The 21,029-nt window shown below is 40.4% G+C and overlaps 2 protein-coding genes across 2 annotated transcripts in view; one reads left to right on the top strand and one right to left on the bottom strand.

The window, feature by feature from the left end:
- The window catches only part of lrmda (leucine rich melanocyte differentiation associated), a gene marked incomplete at its 3' end in the record, with an annotated part of 143,115 nt that extends 136,966 nt beyond the window's left edge, over nucleotides 1-6,149 (bottom strand). Inside the window, exons 1-2 of the mRNA XM_071529372.1 lie at nucleotides 5,919-6,149; nucleotides 5,165-5,265 (exon numbers count right to left, since the gene is read on the bottom strand). Of these exons, the coding sequence (XP_071385473.1) occupies nucleotides 5,165-5,265; nucleotides 5,919-5,960 (143 nt within the window). The remainder of the gene's footprint in view (nucleotides 1-5,164; nucleotides 5,266-5,918) is intronic.
- A 7,657-nt stretch (nucleotides 6,150-13,806) lies between these two features.
- znf503 (zinc finger protein 503) lies at nucleotides 13,807-16,582 on the top strand. Its single transcript, XM_071529370.1, has 2 exons — nucleotides 13,807-14,294; nucleotides 14,685-16,582. The coding sequence occupies exons 1-2, from the start codon at nucleotides 14,040-14,042 to the stop codon at nucleotides 16,110-16,112; spliced, it is 1,683 nt and encodes a 560-aa protein (XP_071385471.1). The 5' UTR covers nucleotides 13,807-14,039; the 3' UTR covers nucleotides 16,113-16,582.
- Nucleotides 16,583-21,029: the final 4,447 nt, after the last annotated feature.

Below are 21,029 nucleotides of genomic sequence, written 5' to 3'. Positions count from 1 at the left end.
CTGTGACACTCATTTGTCAATTAGCAGGCCCCTTCCCGTGTTGACACATAGCAACTTGAAAGACAGAGCAGTGCCTGTGACGAATTAAGAGAGACAGATGAGTGAGGCATGAGCGGCTGAGTAATACTATAATGTGCTTTAGATATGAATATAAAACGACACAGCTGACAGGCCATACAAGGTTTTATTTCATTTCTCAGTGTACCAGGCCTCCCTACTTTGTCTTCTTTGTTCTCTTTTCATCAGACTACTTACATCTCATTTTGACAGCCGGGCGACATTTAGAGCACTTTCGTTTTAAAACGCGAGTTAGCATACTTGATTTGTCATTAAAATGCAAAACGGCTGCCATCACCGGCATAGCCTGTGTGCATGCACACACGGGCACACACACACATACACACACAGGTAGCCAAGGTTCATCTGCAATGCAAAAGTCCAATATGGACCCCTCTTTCTACAGCTTCAAGAGGATATTAACGGCAGGCTGAATTTCAACTGAAAAGTCTAATCTTGGGAGTCCATCTGCTACGTAAAATACTTGGAAATTTATTTGAGTATAATGTCAATGTTTCACTGGTCTTCAGATCATATGGTGAGTACTGGTAGCGAGAACCCCAGTTACGTTCACAAGTAAACAGAAGATCTTTGTGGTGAAATGTTCTGCTTTTAGTGTCACAAGCCATTTTGCCAGCAGTTGCTTGCAATCAATCACTAATTTCTACATCGACAATGAACGGCATACAGTATAGAGGCGATGAGATGAAGGGGTAAACCATCTTCAGTGACATGGTTAAACATTTTTAGCTGTGACCTGCAGCTAGTACAAAAACAAACAAAAAACTTTACTGTACCATTGCAGAACGCAGCTATAAAGACTGAATGAGCCAATTTGCTGCATCACTTTGAGTTTAGCTCGGTTGGTAAAGCATAGGTTTGCCACACCAGAGATCGTGAGTTTTAATCCCAAGTGAGAGAATTTAGCATTACTGTTTTTTCATGCTAACTAGCTTCCCCAAGTGCCAAGCTTGGGACTTGTCACAAATTATGTGCTAGTTTATATTAAGTGACCCGAAAAATACATTTACTCAGGAGCCACAATGTGAGAAGGCTTGGTACCCCCCATCTTAGATTTAGGGTGATAGGGAGAGGGACATCTGTGATTACCTATTCTCTATGAGTACCTATTCTCTCACTGTTTTCATTGCTTACCACTAAATTCACTGATAGTAAAATTTAAGTATGCTTCAATTTGGTGGCATCCCCAGAAGCCCCTCTCAAAAATCCCTGTGGGTTCCTACAGTAGATGCCATTTTAGAACGATGTGTATGTTTAGAAGGGAAAGAGAAGAGTATAATAATCCCTGGCACATATATCATTGTTCTTGATGAAGTATCCCAGAAAGTTAGCAACCTTGATAATTACCCGTATGTTTTAATCACAGCAGTCTGGATGACCAACGATAGCAGATGCTTCATAGTAGTTGAGAATATAACTGACATGCATGTTTTTATTGTATGTGTGAGAAACAGTACACCGTGTTGGGAGGACAAGGTGGGGCTAAGACAGATCTAAGTAAAAGAGAGAAAGACTAACTTTCAGGTTCCATTATCACTTCAAAAACCTTGTCTTTGCAGAACTGTGATTTGTTTATCACAATGCCATTTCATATCTCAGAAGAAAGGTAGCACTGTTCATACAATGTTAGCATTCCTCTCGTGACTCATAGATGTGAGCTCCTCAAACCTCCTGTGTCCAATGTGATAGCACAGCAGGTAATAGATGCAAGCATCTCCTGAGGACAGAGGATGAAGCAGACCCCAGTCACAGAGGGGAATCATGTCGACACAGTGCATTCCCACTCACCACATCATGTACACACCTGACCTGAAACAAAGTGGACAACACAATAATATCTGAGCCCGTCCCGCGATAGAAATCTCACTGTGAGCCACACTCCTCAACACACCGATGAGACAGCCTGACACTGCGGCGCAGAGAGGGAGAGGTGTAGGTGTGACAGGCTGCTACCATAATTTCATCCTGCCATTACCTGCCCAGCCACTCACACTTACGCTTATGGAGACAGATACACAAACACTGCATGTACACACGCGCTCACACACACACACACACACACAAACACTCATTATTTGTGTGAGTATTTGTGTTTGTGCATATGAAAACATATGAAAACATATGCACAAACAGAGACACACACACACACACACACAAACAAACACACAGCATCCAGAACTCAGTTGAAGGTGATGCAGTACCTCACTTCTCATTGTGACTCATTGTCAGGTTGGTGGATGAGTGTTGTCAATTGAGCTGACAGAAATAAGCATATTAGCCACTACAAACTCTGGCAATGTCTCCCACTCGATTTGAGTCAAGCAGCGTGAAGAAGTGCATCAGGCTGAAGGTAGTCCACTCTGCTCCACTAACATGTGCCTCAGTTTACACTTGGTTTGCTCGAGCTGACACTGAAATGGGGTCATAGTGTCAACACATGAGAGCCTCCGCTATCTCACGTGCAGCGTGAAATGGGACATGATAGGTAACAAAACTTCAAGATGTTTTAAAGTGCTACACTCAAGTACAGTAGTAGCATCAAGAGTTCAGGGACAGAAATACCATTTATTGTAGGAAACAACAGCTTTAATTTATCCTAGTCTTTTAAGCTTGGACTGTATGTCCCTTTATCAAGCTGTGGGACAGGGGCCTCTGTCCTTCAAGGGCATTCTTATAGGGATCAGAGCTACTGGGAGGGTGTGGCTACGCCTTAGCTAGCCTATAACACCATCACATGTTGAGTTGCTTATTGAATTTCACAGCTCCACCCCCCCGTGACCTCGCAGCATTGTCATGTGAGCTCCTACAGACTCCAATCGCAACAGAGAAGGAGTTTAAGAGAGAATGGCGCATGCACAGGTCTGGTGTGTGTGTGTGTGTGTGTGTGTGTGTGTGTGTGTGTGTGTGTGTGGTGGGGAGCTTGCATGACCACACTATAGCAGGTCAGTACTGTATAGCCATAGATAGAGATACAGTATGCAGACAGCTTACACTGGAGGTTACATAGTCCAGAAAGACTCACTTGTTTTTGGAATCACTCTTTGACACGTGATATTTTCCAATCTCTCTCAGAGTCTCTTTACAAAATAAAGAAGGTTTGAAAACTCAGTGGGAGATGAATAAAACATGTTTACAATAAAAAATAAAATTACCTATGTAGTTGCTTTAATGTTAACTTGATATACAAGACTTCAATGTGAAACACTCAAACATACTTTCTATATGAGAGGAGGATGAAGCACTATGCAATACAACACATTCACCACAAGCAAACCATCAATCAATAGCCCACTGATATGCGCCCCAAATGGTTCGACCAGCACTTCATTACTTCTGCACTGCTTCTCTGCCCATACCATCCTTTGAAGTTCAGTAATGATATCTGACATCTAAGATTCCCCCTTAACCGAATTGAAAATTAATAATGAATTAGTAATATCTGAGTTATAAATATTTGATTCTGAACATCAAGTTCTTAATGTGACACGTTCAAGGGCGAGAAACATAATGCCAGCCTTGATCTTCCTGAAACCAACACACATAAGACTTGTTTCAGTCAGTTTTCATAAAGCTGTTTGTAAAACATAACAGGCTTCCACATCCACAAAGGTAACTACAGGACATCTACTGTCCGATGGGAGTGTTCTGTTCCACGCAAAGGTAGCATACCTGCAGTTATGGTCTGTTGGCGTTTAGCCTGTGTAAGGAATAAAGACATACTGCAGCACCTGTAGTTTGAACTATAAATGACTCACAAACTAAGCTGTTTTTCAACTATTATATTTGAGAACCAGATAAGGGCAATTGATCAAAAGTCAACCAGTTATTACAGGTAATACAACAATGTCATTTATGAGTTTAATAACACTTCAAGAAATAATATGGCCACTGACCATTCAGTTTGACATTCATTGAGTGTGGGTGTAGTTTGCACATTCTACACAATTACCTTTGTTCAGCACTTAAGGGGGCAATCGTGTTTGAAACCAGGAGTAAAGTACGATCCTTCAACAGACGAAAAGGTGAATCAAATTCCAGTGAGGATATGTTCCTTTTCCAATTGCAGAGGTTCATTAAGAATATTAATGCTTTGATAAGTATACATTTACCAATTATTATTGTGACAGAACCTGGCGTAAAGCAAATCAATTAAATGGATGAATCCACATCTCCAGCACAGACAACCGCCTCAAGACGACACTTTTCATGTAACAAAAACGCCCGTATTCAGATGGCTTCATGGCCTGACAAGTCAAGAAAGGGGTTCAGAAACAAAAGCACCTCATAACTATCATCTCTTCTCTTTTACTTGCCAGATCAACTATGCTAGTCCTGCTGTTGAAATGGCAGCCCCCTCTGAACCAGCTGCCATGAGGTGTTCCTTCATGTCCTGTCAGAGGAATCCTTTCTTCTATTTGCCCCTGAATTAGCATGTCACATTTATTGATCATGCCTTTTATCCTGCCCCAGCATGGCACCAGCCCAGCTCTTACACTCACTCAACTGTTTGATGTTGTGATGACACTCTGACCACCTATAGACAGAATGCACACATTCAATTGCACTTGATGCAGAGATGCATCTGTCTACCAGTAATAGCTAGGTCTACAGAGGCAAACTTGAACTTACGTTGCCATGGACTACATTACTCTAAATTCCATTAAGTGATAAGGGTACATTGAATGCAAAAGTTTCTAAACACATATCCACAAAACAAAGACACTAAAACAGAGTATTTCAAAACAGAGCAATGCAATGTCAGCGTTACACTGTGGTAAACAAGCATCTTACTTCACATCTTACATCACAAATGTATTAGTTTTTGTCATAATAACAAGCATATTTGAAAATTTGCACATAGGGCACAGCTATTTTTTTTCCTCCCAAACCCATAGATTACCAACAGTGGGTTGTTTATCATTACAGAGATAATACTTCAGAAAACATGACCTGTCTGCAAGTTTAAGTCTCTCGAGTTTACACTTGTATGAGAGATTTATCACAACGGCACCAAGCATCTGCCTCCAGGTAATTCTATGTTAGTAGCGTCAGTGTGTACCTCGGTCATCACTTCCTATCTCCTTACCTGAGCTGATTGAAGCTGAGATCCAGTCTTCTCGCAAACCGGCCATATCTGTCTCCAAGGAAGTCGGGAATGTCCTTACAGTCATGTCCGATATAGGAAATCTTTAAGGAAAACAATACAGAGAGATTACTGTGTGTAATAGCATAGCAACCCTGACACTGGTACAGCAAAATGATGTAGAAGTGTTTCAGGATGTCCCACCTCCAAAGCAATAGTGTGCTTCACTTAAAATGACTTTATACTATATAGTACACGGTTAACACTAGAGTGAGGATGTTTCAATGTTGACACTCAGTTGATGTGTAAGTTGAAGCCAGGTGGAATGTCACCTACTGTCAGTCTGTTAAATATGCATGGAGATGATGTTGACTACTGAGTGTTTTGCTCATACTCTATTGTTGATGCTTTCCAGTAGGCCTACTAAATAATATTTTTAGGAAACTATCCATTATCAGTAAACCACAGTTTCAGCAAAGGCTACTACCAAAATCCCAATACATGTTATGGCTGGATAGTTACTTGCTACTTGATATTGTCTCCAGTGAAGTTGTAGGAGGAACTGCAAAAGACTGAGTATATTGACTGTAGGCTACAATGTGTCACATGACACCGGTGATGACGGAGGAATGAAAAAGCTTTTGCAGGGCTAGAAAATGAAACTTTTAAACAGCATTCCTCGAGAAACACGCCAATTAAACCATCGATTAAAAAAAAAAAAAAAAACGATAGAAATAGAAGTTGAAACACAACTTACTTGCGTGCCATTCAATGCGACCATCGATTCGCTGCGTGCCATAACTTTAACGTCTCTTGCTGATCACAGCCCAGTTACTCTGTTTTTAGACAAAATATCTGAATTGAAATCCAAAGTCCCGCTCACGCAAGAAAAACGACCGCTGTAAACATTAAGCGATATTTGTGGATGTACTTTTGAAGTCTACTGGTCGTTTTCAATTGACTACCGTTTCCGCGTGCTGCTCCAAATCAGCTGACCCGCTCTGCGGAAACATGCGGACATAGTGTTTGTTATTGGTGAAATCACAGTGCTGTACCGTCTGCTGATGAAAAAACAACTGACAGGTTTCACTGAGCCTATATGAAGACCTATTGTCAAGTGAGACCTTGTGTTTAGAAAGCACCTTGAAGAAGCAGTGCTGCTGGAAATTAATTTGGTTAAGTAAAACTGAAGCTTACAGCCTCAAACACCATCAGCAGCAACCTGTTGCTGTCAGCAGTATGACGAAGCCTTTTATTTGCAATCTACCTCGATAAAAAAATGTTATATATAGCCTATATTTGATTTTATTTAACCAGGTTAACCCTGTAGGAATCAACAGTCTGATTTCCAAGGGAGTCCTGGGAATAGTAGCAGCTCATTTAGTTAGAGACAGCAATGATAAGCACATTTCATGAGCAATAAACAAGAGAGAGCAGGAAAAAGAGAAGGAGAGAAAGGATAAGTGCAGTGATGCAGCTATAAAACAGTAAACTGAATCAAATTAATGACAAATTCCAAAGAATGTGATTTAATTTGTCCTAACAACTGCTTTAAACTCACTGAGAACAACACTATACACTTTGCAGAAGGGGATAGCTCCGGCTCTGTTCAGGCTTTATGGTAAGAAAGGCTTCATAGCTGTCAGCTGTCTACATAGCTGTCACTGTAATATACTCTAATTAGTATTTGATAGTCCCACCACACAATGTCATCTGTGATGTGGGATATACATTGCCTATTATTTCATTATGTCTAAGTTTATTATAACAGTTTTGTGCTGGAGATGCACACCCAAAACATTTGTCAAGATGCAGACTTTCTGAAGAAGGCATCTGATGAAAAAATTGAGAAGTTGCACACTATTATGCTCCCAGATTTTGTATAAAGTTGTGACTAAATGACCAAATTATATCTAAGTCAAAGCATTGGACCACAGGTCGTCAGGTATATGCTACATTCCCCCAAAAACCTAAGGATGGACCAGGCAACATCCTTGGTTCTCTAAATATTTCAGGGTGGGTCTGCTGTGTGTTGGGTCAGAGTTTGCTTTGGGATTCTTAGAAATTTGAATGTCTTGTGATTGTTTTTGGCCCCTGTAACAAGACCTGGTCACAGATCTGATCACAAGACCAGTAAATGCAATAGTTTTAGTTTCCATAAACAAAATAAGATGTGTAGCCATCTGCTCTACAGGAAAATAACAACTTGATTCTAAATATGGAAACATGGCAAAGCCGACTTCATCTTGTGTCTGTAGGAACTGACTACAACCTGACAGACCTCGTCCATTCTGCACCCCATTCTGCTAGAGGTTGTGTGAATTGGGTAGATTTTAGAGGGACTTTTTGGGACTTTCCGGACCCATGAACAAAACTGCCTTATTATTTGGAATGAGGAAGTAGTCTGAATGATGTGGGCTATGCCATCATTACACAAATACACCCTATATACTCCATAAAATTTGTTAATCTACTCCTCAGCATGATAAATAGCCTCCACTTATATTGTGGTTTTATGAAATGTCACTAGTGAATGGGCAACAGGTAGGCCTAACCTAAGACTTGTACTGATGGACACCTTGACCCTACTGCTGGTAAAACTTTGTCTACATTGGTGACATTGGTGCCAGTTCACTTTTTTCTGTAGCATTTCTCTTTTTCTGTGGCATTGCTGATACCCAACCCAAAGAAATGGATGGAGCCTCCTGTAACACTGTAAATATCTTCTATTTGAATATTTAAACACATTTATTGAGTATACTATACACTACTATTTTCCCTTTTTGCATTCCAAATTGTGCCTCTTGATCTGCTGGGATCATATTGATTGTTGGTGTTGACTAAGTATAGTCTGTGTTTGTGTGTGTGTTTTCTTGACCTGCATATTAATTTTGTTTGAAATAATTCTGTCTCAGCACCAACCGCTCAAGGCAAAATCTGATTCTGCCGATGGCCTAAGATGACCACAGCACACTGAAGTCGTAATGAAAGATTATGTTTCTTTAATTTACTGACTATGCAGATAACTGGCTGAGTTTTAATGACACTGACGGATCATTTAAATTGTTTATAAGTAGTCCAGTGGCCCATATACTGCTGGTTGAAATCATATCACACCTATTGACTCTAACAGTTAGCTTTCCTACTTAGCCCTCCTCCATGTGCATTCTGCACACACACACACACACACACACACACTTTGGAGTTGCCAAAGAATAAGTGAGCAACATGAATCTTGATATTTGAAGGCTGACTGAGCTACCTGACTAATAGCCAAAGCATAAAAATATGATAGCTTGTAAACAATATCATTTTACTTTTAAAAATAAAATTCAGTTTTGATTCAGATAAATTTGGCCTACTATATAGTTTGATTGTTGATCCAAAGTCTTTTTTGCTTGCTACACTAATTCAGGGTCAAAGGTGGGGTTTTGTTCAGTTTTACTTTTTACTTTTTTAATAGGTGTATTTTGCTGTAAACAAATCATTTACAGCTTAAAAGTACATGTAGAAGTCCTGTTTATTTGGCACTGAATCCCAGCTTAGTTTGGCTCTGCCAGTCAATAAAAACATTCTACTCTGGGCTGTGTGGTTTTCTAATAATTTTGTGTTAAACTGTTGTAGATTAGGATCTGGGTCTTTAAAGTATAGGCTATAATATGTCTGTCTCTTATACTGTATATATCCCTGGTGGATTCTGGAACAAGTGTAATACGGTTATAAAAACACACCTCCTGTTAGAGTAACCCAGTGATTTCCCATCTGGGGTCCAGGAATCCCCAAGAGTCCTCGAGGAAGTTCCAGAGGCTCTGCAGCAAAATGAGGAATACTTTAATTTATCTTTTATTTCAATCATAAGACACTGAAAACAATAAGAGAATGTATCAGGATGACTAATTTAATCAGAGGTATCACTCTCCCCACCTTCAATATAGTATTATGCAATGTTGTGACAGTTATGCAATTGTATATGAAATCCCAACTAATGATAGAAATATGGGACGTCAATTCAGTAAACACATGGCAAATTCCCTGCATCTCATGTCATTGGTCACAAAAACTTCAAAACCCACTTATATTGCTTAAATATCTGGGGATAAATTGATGACATGTTATTATTTATTAATATATAACTTATTACACATAGGTCACCAAACTATCTTGCACTGATGCATACAAATTAGAGGGAGAATTGGTCCAGAATGCCACCAGTGTGATTTTATTTTATTTTTAAAATCGTGGTTCCCTGAGCTTAAATCTGTATCAAATGCAGTTTTGTAGTTTAAAGCTTTGGTTCTCAACCATGTGCTGTTGTGCCTTAATATTATGCAGGTTTTCAGTCCAACCAAACACCACACCAGCTCACTCCACTGATGAGTTCCCGGTCTCTGGCTGAAGGTGTGCTAATGAGTGAAATGAGCTGCTGTTCTGTTTGGTTGGAATGAAAAAACCTGCATACTTTTGGGTCACAGTGGCACCTGTGTTGAGAACTACTAAGGCCTATCTATCTATTCAGGGGTGCTTGACATGAAAAAGTTTGGGAACCCCTGGACTAAACTAGCCTATCCCTTTGCTCTGCCTCGGTGTCTGCTGCGTGACGTCACGTGGGACCTCCCATACACGGAAAAGCTTTCCTTTCTCCCTGCTGCCCGCCCGGAGTGAGAGAGTCTGCATGGCTTCCAGTTTCTACTGTGTGTCTTGCGGTGCTCCACACTTTTCACATTTGACAGAATGTAACGGGTGGTCTGTGTGTGCAATGCAAAATGAGTTTATTCTAGACAGGAGGACTACGTTTATACACTGTCACTTTTTTTTTTTTTTTTTTTTTTTTTTTTTAACCTCTGACGTTTTACATCGGAGCTTAGTAGGCTATGATTCCAGGTAATGTCGTGTCACGGACTTTCCTGTAAACCTATCCTTCCTTCTTGGAGTTTTAGAAAAAAAATATTTTCTACTTTGTGCATGCCTTTTAATGGTTGTATTTAGCACATTTCTGTATAAAATACCCTCCTTTATCTACTCGGAGATTTATGCGCCATTGAGAAAAGCACAAGGTATATTTGGCTTGAATCTTGTCTCTAAATAATTAATAGAGCGAAGAGGGATTGAGACAAAAATTAACAACTTTATATGATTGTGAATAGCTCCAAAACAGGCGAGCCGTAGAACATTTTAGATTTTAATTCTAAATATAGACAAGTCTCTAAGGTCTACAATTAGGCGAGTTATTTAATTATATAATTTCTATTAAATATACATTATAAATCGATGAGAACATTTAATTTTGTACTTCCTCACTTCAACCCACCAAAAGCAATAGTGTCGGCCCAGGTTAAGCAAAGCTCACAGTAAACCTGGAAGTCCAACGCACTTCCTCCCGAGATGTAAATAATTATATTTGCATGCGGAGAGTGATTCATAAACATGTCACTGTTATGAAATATATGGGGATATTAAAACTTTCTATTTAAATATTATGAATTACGGTCGCAAAAATGTGTTCCCATTTAAGGGTAATGCCGAGTATTTGGTGTCTGCTGCAGAAGCCCATTCGTCATACGGACAATAAAGAGGGTTTTCGCCTGACAGTGAAAATTTATGGTTGCCCTTCTTTGCCCTAATAACTCACATATTGTGTCACGGACTGACAGCCCTTGCAGAAAACAGCAAGCCTGTTATCAATCACACATCTTTGCATATTGTGAAACGTCCCCCCCCTGTTCTGCCACACAAAAACACTGAAAACATTTGAAGGAATGGAGGTCCGCTCATTTAGACTTTCTTTTTCCCCCCTTACAAAGTCAGACATGAAATTGAATGGAATTATTGGCCTAATATTGGGCTAGTGTTCATTTATTATTTCAAGTGATTTCTCTATTATGACACAGTATCTGGAGAGCAGAAAATTATGACTAGGTTTTTCATTCACATACACTTTACAAAGCTGTATCCTACTGCAGACCAATGTAGGCCTATACGCGGAAGCAAATCTTTTATATCTAACTATTGGCCTGAAAATGACTTCAGTGTCTAAGTATTAGTAAGTTTGGTTTTTTACTTGGACCAAATTAGAAATGTACTTTTTACCCTATAGTTAAAAATGGTTATTTTATTTTATTTATTAGGCCTAACCTTAAGCCCAGGTTGTATTTAGGGCAGATTATGAGCTATAGCTTGTTTTAGCCTATATAATGTATATTCTTTTCTCTTTTTTTTTTTCCCAAAACCTATTTTGCCCCCTGTGACTGTCCACTCCAGGTTTTCTTGCTCTCCAAGATGACCTGTCAAGCAGATTACCACAGAAAGAGATTAATGGCGGAGGCGGGTTGCAATAATAATCGTTTTGTTTGATGTGACAACTTTGATAGGCGTTGATTTACTTACAAACTGATAGGCTTTTAATTGAGCGCCTCCATCCCGATTGAGATGAAAGGAAAACCGCATTGAAAAGCTGCCCGATTGCCCTGGAGCCTCAATACTGATTAGCCATCTCAGCGGTGAATAGTTCAAGGCATTTTAAACTTCTTTTCTCAACGGCCTGACAGACCATTTCTCTTCTTTTCTTTCTCTCAGTCCGCTTTTCTACCTCTTAAAGAAAATAAATCATTTTCATTGTATGTAAATAAAATCGAGCTGACATCAATATAAAATGTCTGGATTTCTTTTTTGTTCTCTTTCTTTGTTGTTCTTGTTGCAGATGACAATGTGCCCGAGGCAGATGACAGGTTTTAACAATACAATAGTAGATAGGCTACGATGTGCTAAAATGGACACTCTGCTTTCAGAAACCGTGATGTTTCAGCAGGTTCTTATACGTTATATATATTTTTAATCAGTGTCTGCAACTGTAGATTGATTGGACGACTGTTAACGTATCCACTTAAACATCCTTAATAAAATATTTATTGTAGGCTAGATTATGGAAATATAAATTGTCTACATGTCCATTGTCCTTCCTTTCTTATTTTTTTTCCAAAGGCACATGGATATAGTTGCTTTTTTATTTTAGATTATGGATTCCTCGTATAAATCACGTTTAAAGTTCAAAAGTTGAGACAAAGCATTTTTTAAATGACAGGCCCTAATTATTTTGTGCCTGCGGTGTTTTACCTAAGGCTTCTTGTTAACAACATAATCGGCCGATTCATAGCATGAGCACTAAATAGCAATAACAATTCCCCTATAGACGAAGTTAGGTGAACGGCCGCTGCAAGTTATTATAAAGTATCGGAGTTTCCGAGGTGTCTGATGAGGAACTGGAAAAGTTTAGGAACTTTGCTCCGACGAAAAGCCGACAGAATGGAGATTTTCCTTTGAGATTTGAATGTGGTTAGTTTAGTCTTCCTTATGATCCTTTGGCTTCTTATTCCCAACATTGTATAGAGCTCGGCTATTGTCGATGCGTTTACAAATTAAATCTTAACTCGAGAATGATTTATTTCCCCTCAAATTAGGTGTCTCTTCCAGAATGCCTCTCTTCCCATTTGTCCTTTTCCCCTAGTCACACTGGCATGTAATCAGCTACAATAGCTGACATAAATCAAGCGCTGGATTGACAGCGTCTGACAAATAACTGATTGATTGCGGTGGAGCAGAATTGACACTTGACGGAGGGGTGGAGATAGAAATAGAAGGGCGGTGTATATTATACTGAAAACATGTGACATTCACATCCCTCCATCACTACATTGGTCTGTTCCTGTCAACGCTTGTCTGTTTGGGGAATTCAAGCTGAAGTGGTTGATCTTATGGTTGTCAGTGGAAAAAGTCCCTGTGGTAGACGTGCGTAATGTGCGTCCCGCAGGTTACACATCGTTGACGGATAACAGATAAAATGTTTTATTAGTTAATTACTGCGTTCCGATTGACTTAAGACAAATTAGGTCCATCAAAGTGTATTCTCATATAGGATAATGATTGGTGGTGTGGTGGTAGGTCTGACTAAAAGGGTCGAGAATATGGCCTCCAGTCATAAGGCAAACTATCACCAAAACCAGCAGAAATGAGTAATAGTTACAGGGAAAAAAAGATTAATTTATGGGGGGGTTTTTTGTCCCTTAAAACACCCTGTCCTTAGATAACTTACATTAGTTTGATACTACTTACTATGATGTATAGGCCTACTGTGGGTGTATGTTATAAATATTTATGTCAGGCTAAAAAGGTGGGTAAACTCTATTCCGTAAATAAATAGGCTGGTAAACTGAGTTCAGATTGCTTTTACCCTCCTGATAATAACACAAAACCTATAAGCGATAGTCTTCCATGACAGTTGAAATGAGGATGCAGGCTAAAAGTGAGTAAATACACGTGATTTATATAATTTCAACAGTGGAGTGTTTGTTCATCTCAGTTGTATAAGAGGATTCACATACACATTTTAAATTTTGCGTGCTGGCGTGTATAGAACCCGTAACACCTAAAATAGTGCAAGCGTTCACGGCAACCAAAATATTTAGGCCTATCTCCTCCCCCGAGCTGTCAAAATAGAGGAGCTTACAAAGAGGAGAACGTCACATCCCCTTGACCCTCCAATCACCTCAGGGTCCCATTTGATTGGAAGGCGGCAAAGGCTTTAATCTCGGACTAATTCAGCTGCTTTTGAAGTGAAAATTTCTACCAGTTCGTACTTCGGGAGTACAGAGCACGGACCTGCAGACAGACGCACACAAGGCGCAGCGCTCATGGTGCAAGACGCAGCCTCGGATCTGCGATAACCTCGCACTCTCCTTCCAGCTGCCGCGCCTTGCTCCTTTACTATCCGGATTACTCATTATTGAACCATTTTTACGCTTTTTTGAGCGAGGCTCGATACTATTTTGATTGTCTTAATGAATCTGACGAAAGCATCGCCGTTTAATTTCCTGAGAATTGGGACATGATCACATCGCCCTCGGCGTCTGCCCTGAAAAATAGTGATATTTGTTTAGCCTGGGAAAGCAACGGTTCTCGGAATAGCAGCTCAGCGAGCATCAACAAGCCTTTTCTCCACTCCACACCTCCGTGTGATCCACTACGGCAAGCAAACCGACTTCCCATCAAGGTTTTGAAAATGCTTACCGCACGATCGGGACACATTTTGCACCCGGAGTATCTGCAGCCTTTGCCTTCTACCCCGATTAGCCCTATTGAGGTAAGGATAACATTAAACTAGGCTAGATAAGATCGTAGTGTTAATGTCTGTTATTTATTGGTTTTACGTGTGCCAGCGTTTTGGGGTCATTGCTGTTGTCCCACAGTCTATACCGTGTCTTGGTAAACCACACAATGACAGTAAAATGTTTATAACTCCAATGTATATGAAACCCCGTAATAAGCGATTTGTTGTGAAATAATAGTCTGACTAGTGTAGTTTCGTCGTGTTTGAGTCGTGCGTAATTACTGCATAATCCGCACAATACTTTATGGAAATGGCAGGGAATTTAATGTTTGACTTCAACTAGACATTTTGTGATAATGTCGAAAAGTATTCGATGTGTGTTTTTGACAGTATTTATCAACCACTATTTCATCTTTTTTGCAGCTAGATGCCAAGAAAAGTCCGTTGGCACTGCTGGCGCAGACCTGCTCTCAGATCGGCAAGCCGGACCCACCGCCCTCTTCCAAATTATCCTCCGTAACACAAAATGGATCTAGTGACAAGGAGTCTAAATCCGGTCCTTTGAAATTGAGTGACATCGGTGTGGATGACAAATCTAGCTTCAAACCCTATTCTAAACCTTCAGATAAGAAGGACTCGTCTTCGGGCGTCTCAGGCGGAGAGAAGTCTGGTTTCCGAGTGCCGAGCGCCACCTGCCAGCCGTTTACGCCGCGGACAGGCAGCCCTAACTCCAGCACTTCTGCTTCCCCCATGCCATCAGAGGGGAAAGGTGGGGAACGGGATGAAAAGAAAGAGTCTGATTGTAATAAAAATGGCACGACGGACGGATCTGGCACCACTAGCCACAGCAGGATAAGCGTGAGTTGTGGTGGAATAAACGTAGAGGTCAACCAACACCAGGAGACGACGCCTGGCTCTAAAACCACCTCCTCCTCGGACTCCTCGTCTGTAACTTCTGTATCCTCCGCATCCGTTCTCGGGTCTGGACTTGTGGCACCGGTTTCTCCTTACAAACCGGGACAGACAGTTTTCCCTTTGCCTCCTGCTGGCATGACCTACCCGGGTAGTTTGGCTGGGGCCTATGCTGGTTATCCTCAACACTTCCTGCCCCACGGAGGGAGCCTGGTTAACGCACAGCTGGCTAGCTCACTGGGCTGCAGTAAGGCAGGATCCAGCCCTTTAGCTGGGGCTTCCCCACCGTCCATCATGTCAGCCAGCTTATGTAGAGACCCTTACTGCCTCAGTTACCATTGTGCCAGTCACTTAGCGGGCGCAGCCAGTGCCTCCTGTACGCACGACTCTGCAGCTGCAGCGGCCGCTAATGCCCTCAAGTCCGGCTACCCACTTATGTACCCGACACACCCCTTACACAGCGTTCATTCCACGGCGCCATCATTTAGTGGACACCCGCTGTACCCATACGGCTTCATGCTCCCCAACGACCCGCTCCCCCATGTTTGTAATTGGGTGTCGGCAAATGGACCGTGCGACAAACGCTTCTCCAGCTCGGAAGAGCTCCTGAATCACCTGAGGACGCACACTGCTTTCACTGGGGCTGATAAGTTGATATCTGGTTATCCCGGGTCTTCATCATTAGCCAGCGCCGCAGCAGCGGCCATGGCCTGCCATATGCACATGCCACCGTCAGGAGCCCCTGGGAGCCCCGGGACTTTGGCCCTAAGGAGCCCGCATCACGCGTTAGGACTCAGCAGCCGCTACCATCCGTACTCCAAAAGCCCCTTGCCAACTGGTGCGCCTGTTCCTGTCCCGGCAGCCACCGGCCCTTACTACTCTCCTTATGCACTGTATGGCCAGAGACTCACCACAGCATCCGCGCTTGGATACCAGTGAGAAAAGAAAAATTGACTTTGAAAAGTTTATAGTACTAAGAATGCAAATATAAAGACTTTTATATTAACAGCGCTCCACTTATGGACGGGATCCGTGGACTCAACTGTATTTATTTATATGTCGGCTTAAAAGCAGACGATAATAGCTGCAAATGGAAAATATTTGAGCAACTCAAAAGTGCATTATGTTGAAATTGAACTCTATAGGTAAAGTGAAAACACACACATGTTAGAGTACTAATAAAGTAGGGGTCTTCATTTCGATGTTAATTTGAAATTGCTATGATTGTATTTGTTCTTATTTAATGTCTCATTGAGAAGAAAATAATTTACATGCATGTTTGTTTCTTAAATTCCAAAATGTCCACATTTTAAATTGCCGTTATTTTTCAGGTGTATACCATGGAAAGAGAATTGGTATTTTTTTGTATGTATTCTGGAAAAAAAAATAAGAAACAATTCTGTTCCATATCTCCGTGTGCCTCATTTTATCAGTAAGCATATTTCACTATGGATTATTAAATTTTTTGTTCTAGTGACATTTTAAGAAATTGGCCTTTTAATAAGGTTGGTAGATAAAGATAACCCCTTTGACAATTTCCGAGCCCATATAGATTTTTTATGAAGGCTGCCATAGCATATTTGTCAAAACATTTCATAGCTTTCTTAGCAGGGGGTAATTTTGGTCATCTATTTTTTTCGTAAAATGTCTTTCTTTCTTTCTTTCTTTCTTTCTTTCTTTCTTTTCACCCATCGGTTTATATACCAAATAATTGAGAAGCTTTAAACATTGATTTTAATCAGAGCACACATGTTGTAAAGTTTGAATTAAATGCAACTTGAATGAGAATGGAAATTGGTATGTGTGTGTGGGTGTGTGTGTGTGTGTGTAAAGTTGAATACGGTTTATGAATTTAATTTGAATAAGTTGTAGTTTGCTGGTGGGTGAATCTTGGCATTTTGTCAGTATTGTTGCAGCAGGCTGATATTTGATCAAATGTTGTAGTCCTTGCTAATTTACCTGCGCAAAAATATAAAATTGTGAGTCCCGTCAGCAAAGTGTTTAACAAGGATGACTGGTTTTGCACTGTAGGTTTTTTAAAATGATGAGCACGAATTTGTATTTTAAATGATTAAATTAAAATCTAAACAAAGCCAGCCTAATAAAGCTAGGAGTTGAAAATAATCAGGGAAAGTCACACATTGATTTATTTACTAATTTGCTATAGGTTTAATGCACTGGAGATTTTACAAACGTTCTCGAGTATCCTGTCTTTTTTGCCAGTTATATTAGTGAGAAACTTACAGGTTGAGAGGAAGGCACTCCTGTTGAAATGTCGACGTGTAGGCGATAAACTGGTGTGTTTTTATCAGGTGTGTTCTAATGAGAATCCGCTACAAACTAAAATTAATCTGATCCACTTGTAGTGCTCATGTGTAGAACACTAAAATTGTTATTTATATATATTTTAAAATATATAATGATCTATGTAGAGTTGTGGGATTTTCCTATTTCATGCAGGTACTTTAAACGCTCTCAACTCGCTGTTTGGGCAAGAGGTTTTGAATTGGCCAACAAATACTAAAGGCCTAGACGCTTCAGTGGCATGTTTTCTAAAATCTTCAATTCCAAATAACACCCCACACCTAAATATTTCTTTAATTTATTTATTTATTATTCCGTAAATATTTTCTATTTTTCTTCCAAGTTTGAACGGCAATGTAGGCTACAGTTGTTGTCCCTTAATAGTTACAGCTGGTTATGCATATGGAATATGCAGATATTGAAGTAAAAGTATCGTTATAGTTTTATTGCCTTTTAATCCGTGGAAAAGTTTGCAAATTAATATCGGTGCAGGCTACAGCTAACAGCGACCTATAGCCACAATGAATTTTCCATTAGTGTGTGTGTTTTTAGTTTAACATGCATGGAAATAAGAAGGGCGATATAACTCACATTAATATATCTATGCTATCATCGATCCTGAACAACCTAGTTGATTCTGCAACTGCTGTGGATTTTTCGACTGCGATACTTCACATGTTCAGTCTTTGGACACACTGTTGACCCAGTTGTATTATTTTTTTTATTTAGAGTACCTCCTCGGCTACACTGTCCCTTGTCTATTGCACAGCAGTTAGTCAAAAGAAACAAACTCCTCTCATAGTGTGTGTCTGTCTTAAGGCCCACACGCGTCCTAAACTGATGTAATGACGGTGAAAGGGAGCAATTTCCATTTTTACCCACATCATGGTGGCTGTGCTCGGAGGTCCCCGGTGGAAGGCAATTTATCATGTGCCCCTCCCCCTGGCCCTGTCACTGGAGGAACAGGCAGGCACATGTGTGCATGAATTACCAACCCTCCCACCTACCCAGCCCTCCCTCCTCCCTCGACTCTCAGTGTGGAGATTTGACACAGAGAAGAGAGAACATGGGGAATTAGAGTATATGCAAGACTATTAAAGTATATATTCACTTTGTCCATCAAGGGCCACAGTGCTTAGGTGTGCAATGAGCTTATCATAAAAAACAGCACAATGGTAAATCATGCTAATTTTACTAGTTGGATAATTTATCTAAAAGTTTAAAAAAAATACAATGAAACCAAATCGGTTTTGGTGGTTGTTACTTACAAGGCTGTACAAAGGGATTTTATTGAGTTAAACAGTTATCTCAATAAGCAAATGAATATGAGGTTCTTAAAAGACCACCGAGGTCACTGAGCAGAAGTTTAAGTGGGGTTTAGTCCCTAATCTGGCCCAGTAAACATTAACAGTGTCAGGTCAAGGATAGCTTTTACATGGGATCAGAGCCTTACCACAAGAGAATCTGTGTCCAAATCTGCATTTGTAAACACATCATGGTGAGAGGGGAGAAGCAAAGGCTTTGTTGTGTAACTTTGAAGTTTTAGGGATCTGCCACTTTACAGACACACAATGTAAAGAGGCTGTACGTGATGGTCTTAATTGTAAAGCACTGATATACTGTAGGTAATGTTTCACAGACGACATCGCATCACAAGGTTTGTAATCTTTTCTTCAGATTATAAAGAGAATTTTTCCACCCATTTATGAAGGCAGCCACTCAATCTACTGTTGTTGGCCTCACAGTTACGATCCTGCCTATCTCGCCGAATGGGTTTTAAACCCAGATTGTCTCAGGAAAAAACTTTGAAATATTACCATTGCGTAAAAAGTATTATGAACAAACACCATTCCTCAGCTTCTTCAGATCTCTGGTCAAGATCTAGCAGCCATTTTAGATTCTTGGGACATACATGCATCGTCAAAGAGACACTGCAGGAAACCTGGCAGGACATCTGGCAACGGGGGAGCCCAGGACGTGACTCACACACCTAACCCCATATTCAACCCTACTGAATTACCACCACTAAAGCTGTCATTAGTGGGTGTGTGGCACAATATAAAGACATGCCGTCGTCTGCAGTGGCAAGCCTATGGTTTGGGTAACAGCTGTGTCAATAAGGGGAAGCTGCTATAATGTTCAACCCCATGCCAGACATAAGTCAAAGAACAATTATTATCTTTTATGAATGTGTGGTTGGTTTTATCAGGCTGAGATGATAATATAAAATCTTTCGCTGATGGGAAAAACAGATCTATCAATAATAGCTTTGTTTTCAGTGTTTATTTTCCTTGTAGCTCTCTTATTGTTATGCACACTTGACGTTTGTGACTCTGACTTTCACAGCACCACAATTATGTTTTACAAGCATGATGACTACTTTTCAAATACATCATTATTACACATATATCTGTATTACTTTTCTGATAGTTTGGAGAATGGTCTAGTGCATCTTTGTCCTTTACCATCATGCTACATAACTTGCACCAGTATCTCAATTATGCCTTCATGCTCACATTGCACTAAAAGGTGTCATGTTAGCTAAAACACCCAACTGCCATTATCTCAGTGGGTGATTTATGGTGATACGGGCTGTTGAGATGTCCACAGCTTTGTGATAGTAGTAATGAAGCCATAAAGTGAACAGCATGAAACAAAGCAGGGGCTCAGTGGTCGTAAACAGATCCACTGCTTCAGGCAAATGACATTATCACCCAGTCCTTACTAAATCTGCCTATTATCCTGGAGATTAAAAAAATCAACATTGTCATTGGTCACATGTCATATCCATCAATGCTAAAGCAGCCTGTTCTGACAGATTGATCCCAGAATGCAGTCCCCAACTGAGAGCTGTAATAGAGGTAATTTCGTTCTCAAAATCTGTGCCAAGGCAGACAGGAATCCCTCCCAGCTCTTCTACATGTGGTTTCCCTCCTCATTGATTTACAAATGTAAAGTGCTCATCCAGGTGATGTGAGGGAAGTGAAATGGCAGTGTTGATCTATCTATGCCACTCAAATCTCTAACCAGTGAGACACTTTCTTGTGCTTAGACAGCCTAATTGAGGTCATTTCTGTCTGCTTTGGGATCTACGGGGCGCTGGGGTGTTTTAGTGTTCAGATAATTTGCCCATTTTCTGATTCTGACAAAGAATATTTTATGGAAATGCACCCTTATTCCAGGCACCTTAATGGAGTATGTTGGAGTAGTATGCGGGCTGATGAGGTTGTTGTCTGTCATTGATAAATGTAAATAGCAGAGAAAATGTCAGCGATAGGCTTGGCTCCAAAGGGCTTTTTGCCTTCATTTGAAATCACCAATGCCTCAGCACTGTATCTTGAGGGCATTATACCACACAATCACAAGGTTATCCTAATTGTTTGAAGCTGCGTGAATATAATATCAGGCAGCTTACAACATGTGTCTTGGTGTGTAGCCACCCAATGGACTATCAAAGACAGAGTCATCCCAGTTAATTTGAGAACAAGGCATTACTTTCCAAGCTTTTTTGACAGGTTGAGGTTTCAGTCTACCACATAATTGCTGTCTTCT

Source organism: Centroberyx affinis, unplaced genomic scaffold (genome assembly GCF_046629955.1).
Source record: "Centroberyx affinis isolate AG114_WGS23_722 - 3 ecotype Tasmania unplaced genomic scaffold, CSIRO-AGI_Caff_v1 ptg001781l_1, whole genome shotgun sequence".
In the NCBI taxonomy this organism is placed as follows: domain Eukaryota; kingdom Metazoa; phylum Chordata; class Actinopteri; order Beryciformes; family Berycidae; genus Centroberyx; species Centroberyx affinis.
Note: the sequence above shows the minus strand (reverse complement) of the source record. Positions and strands in the feature narration are given on the sequence as shown.

Coding starts and splice junctions, on each gene's coding strand:
- znf503 (XM_071529370.1), top strand. CDS start 14,040: ATGATCACATCGCCCTCGGCGTCTGCCCTGAAAAATAGTGATATTTGT. Junction 14,295..14,684: donor CCCCGATTAGCCCTATTGAG/GTAAGGATAACA, acceptor TCTTTTTTGCAG/CTAGATGCCAAGAAAAGTCC.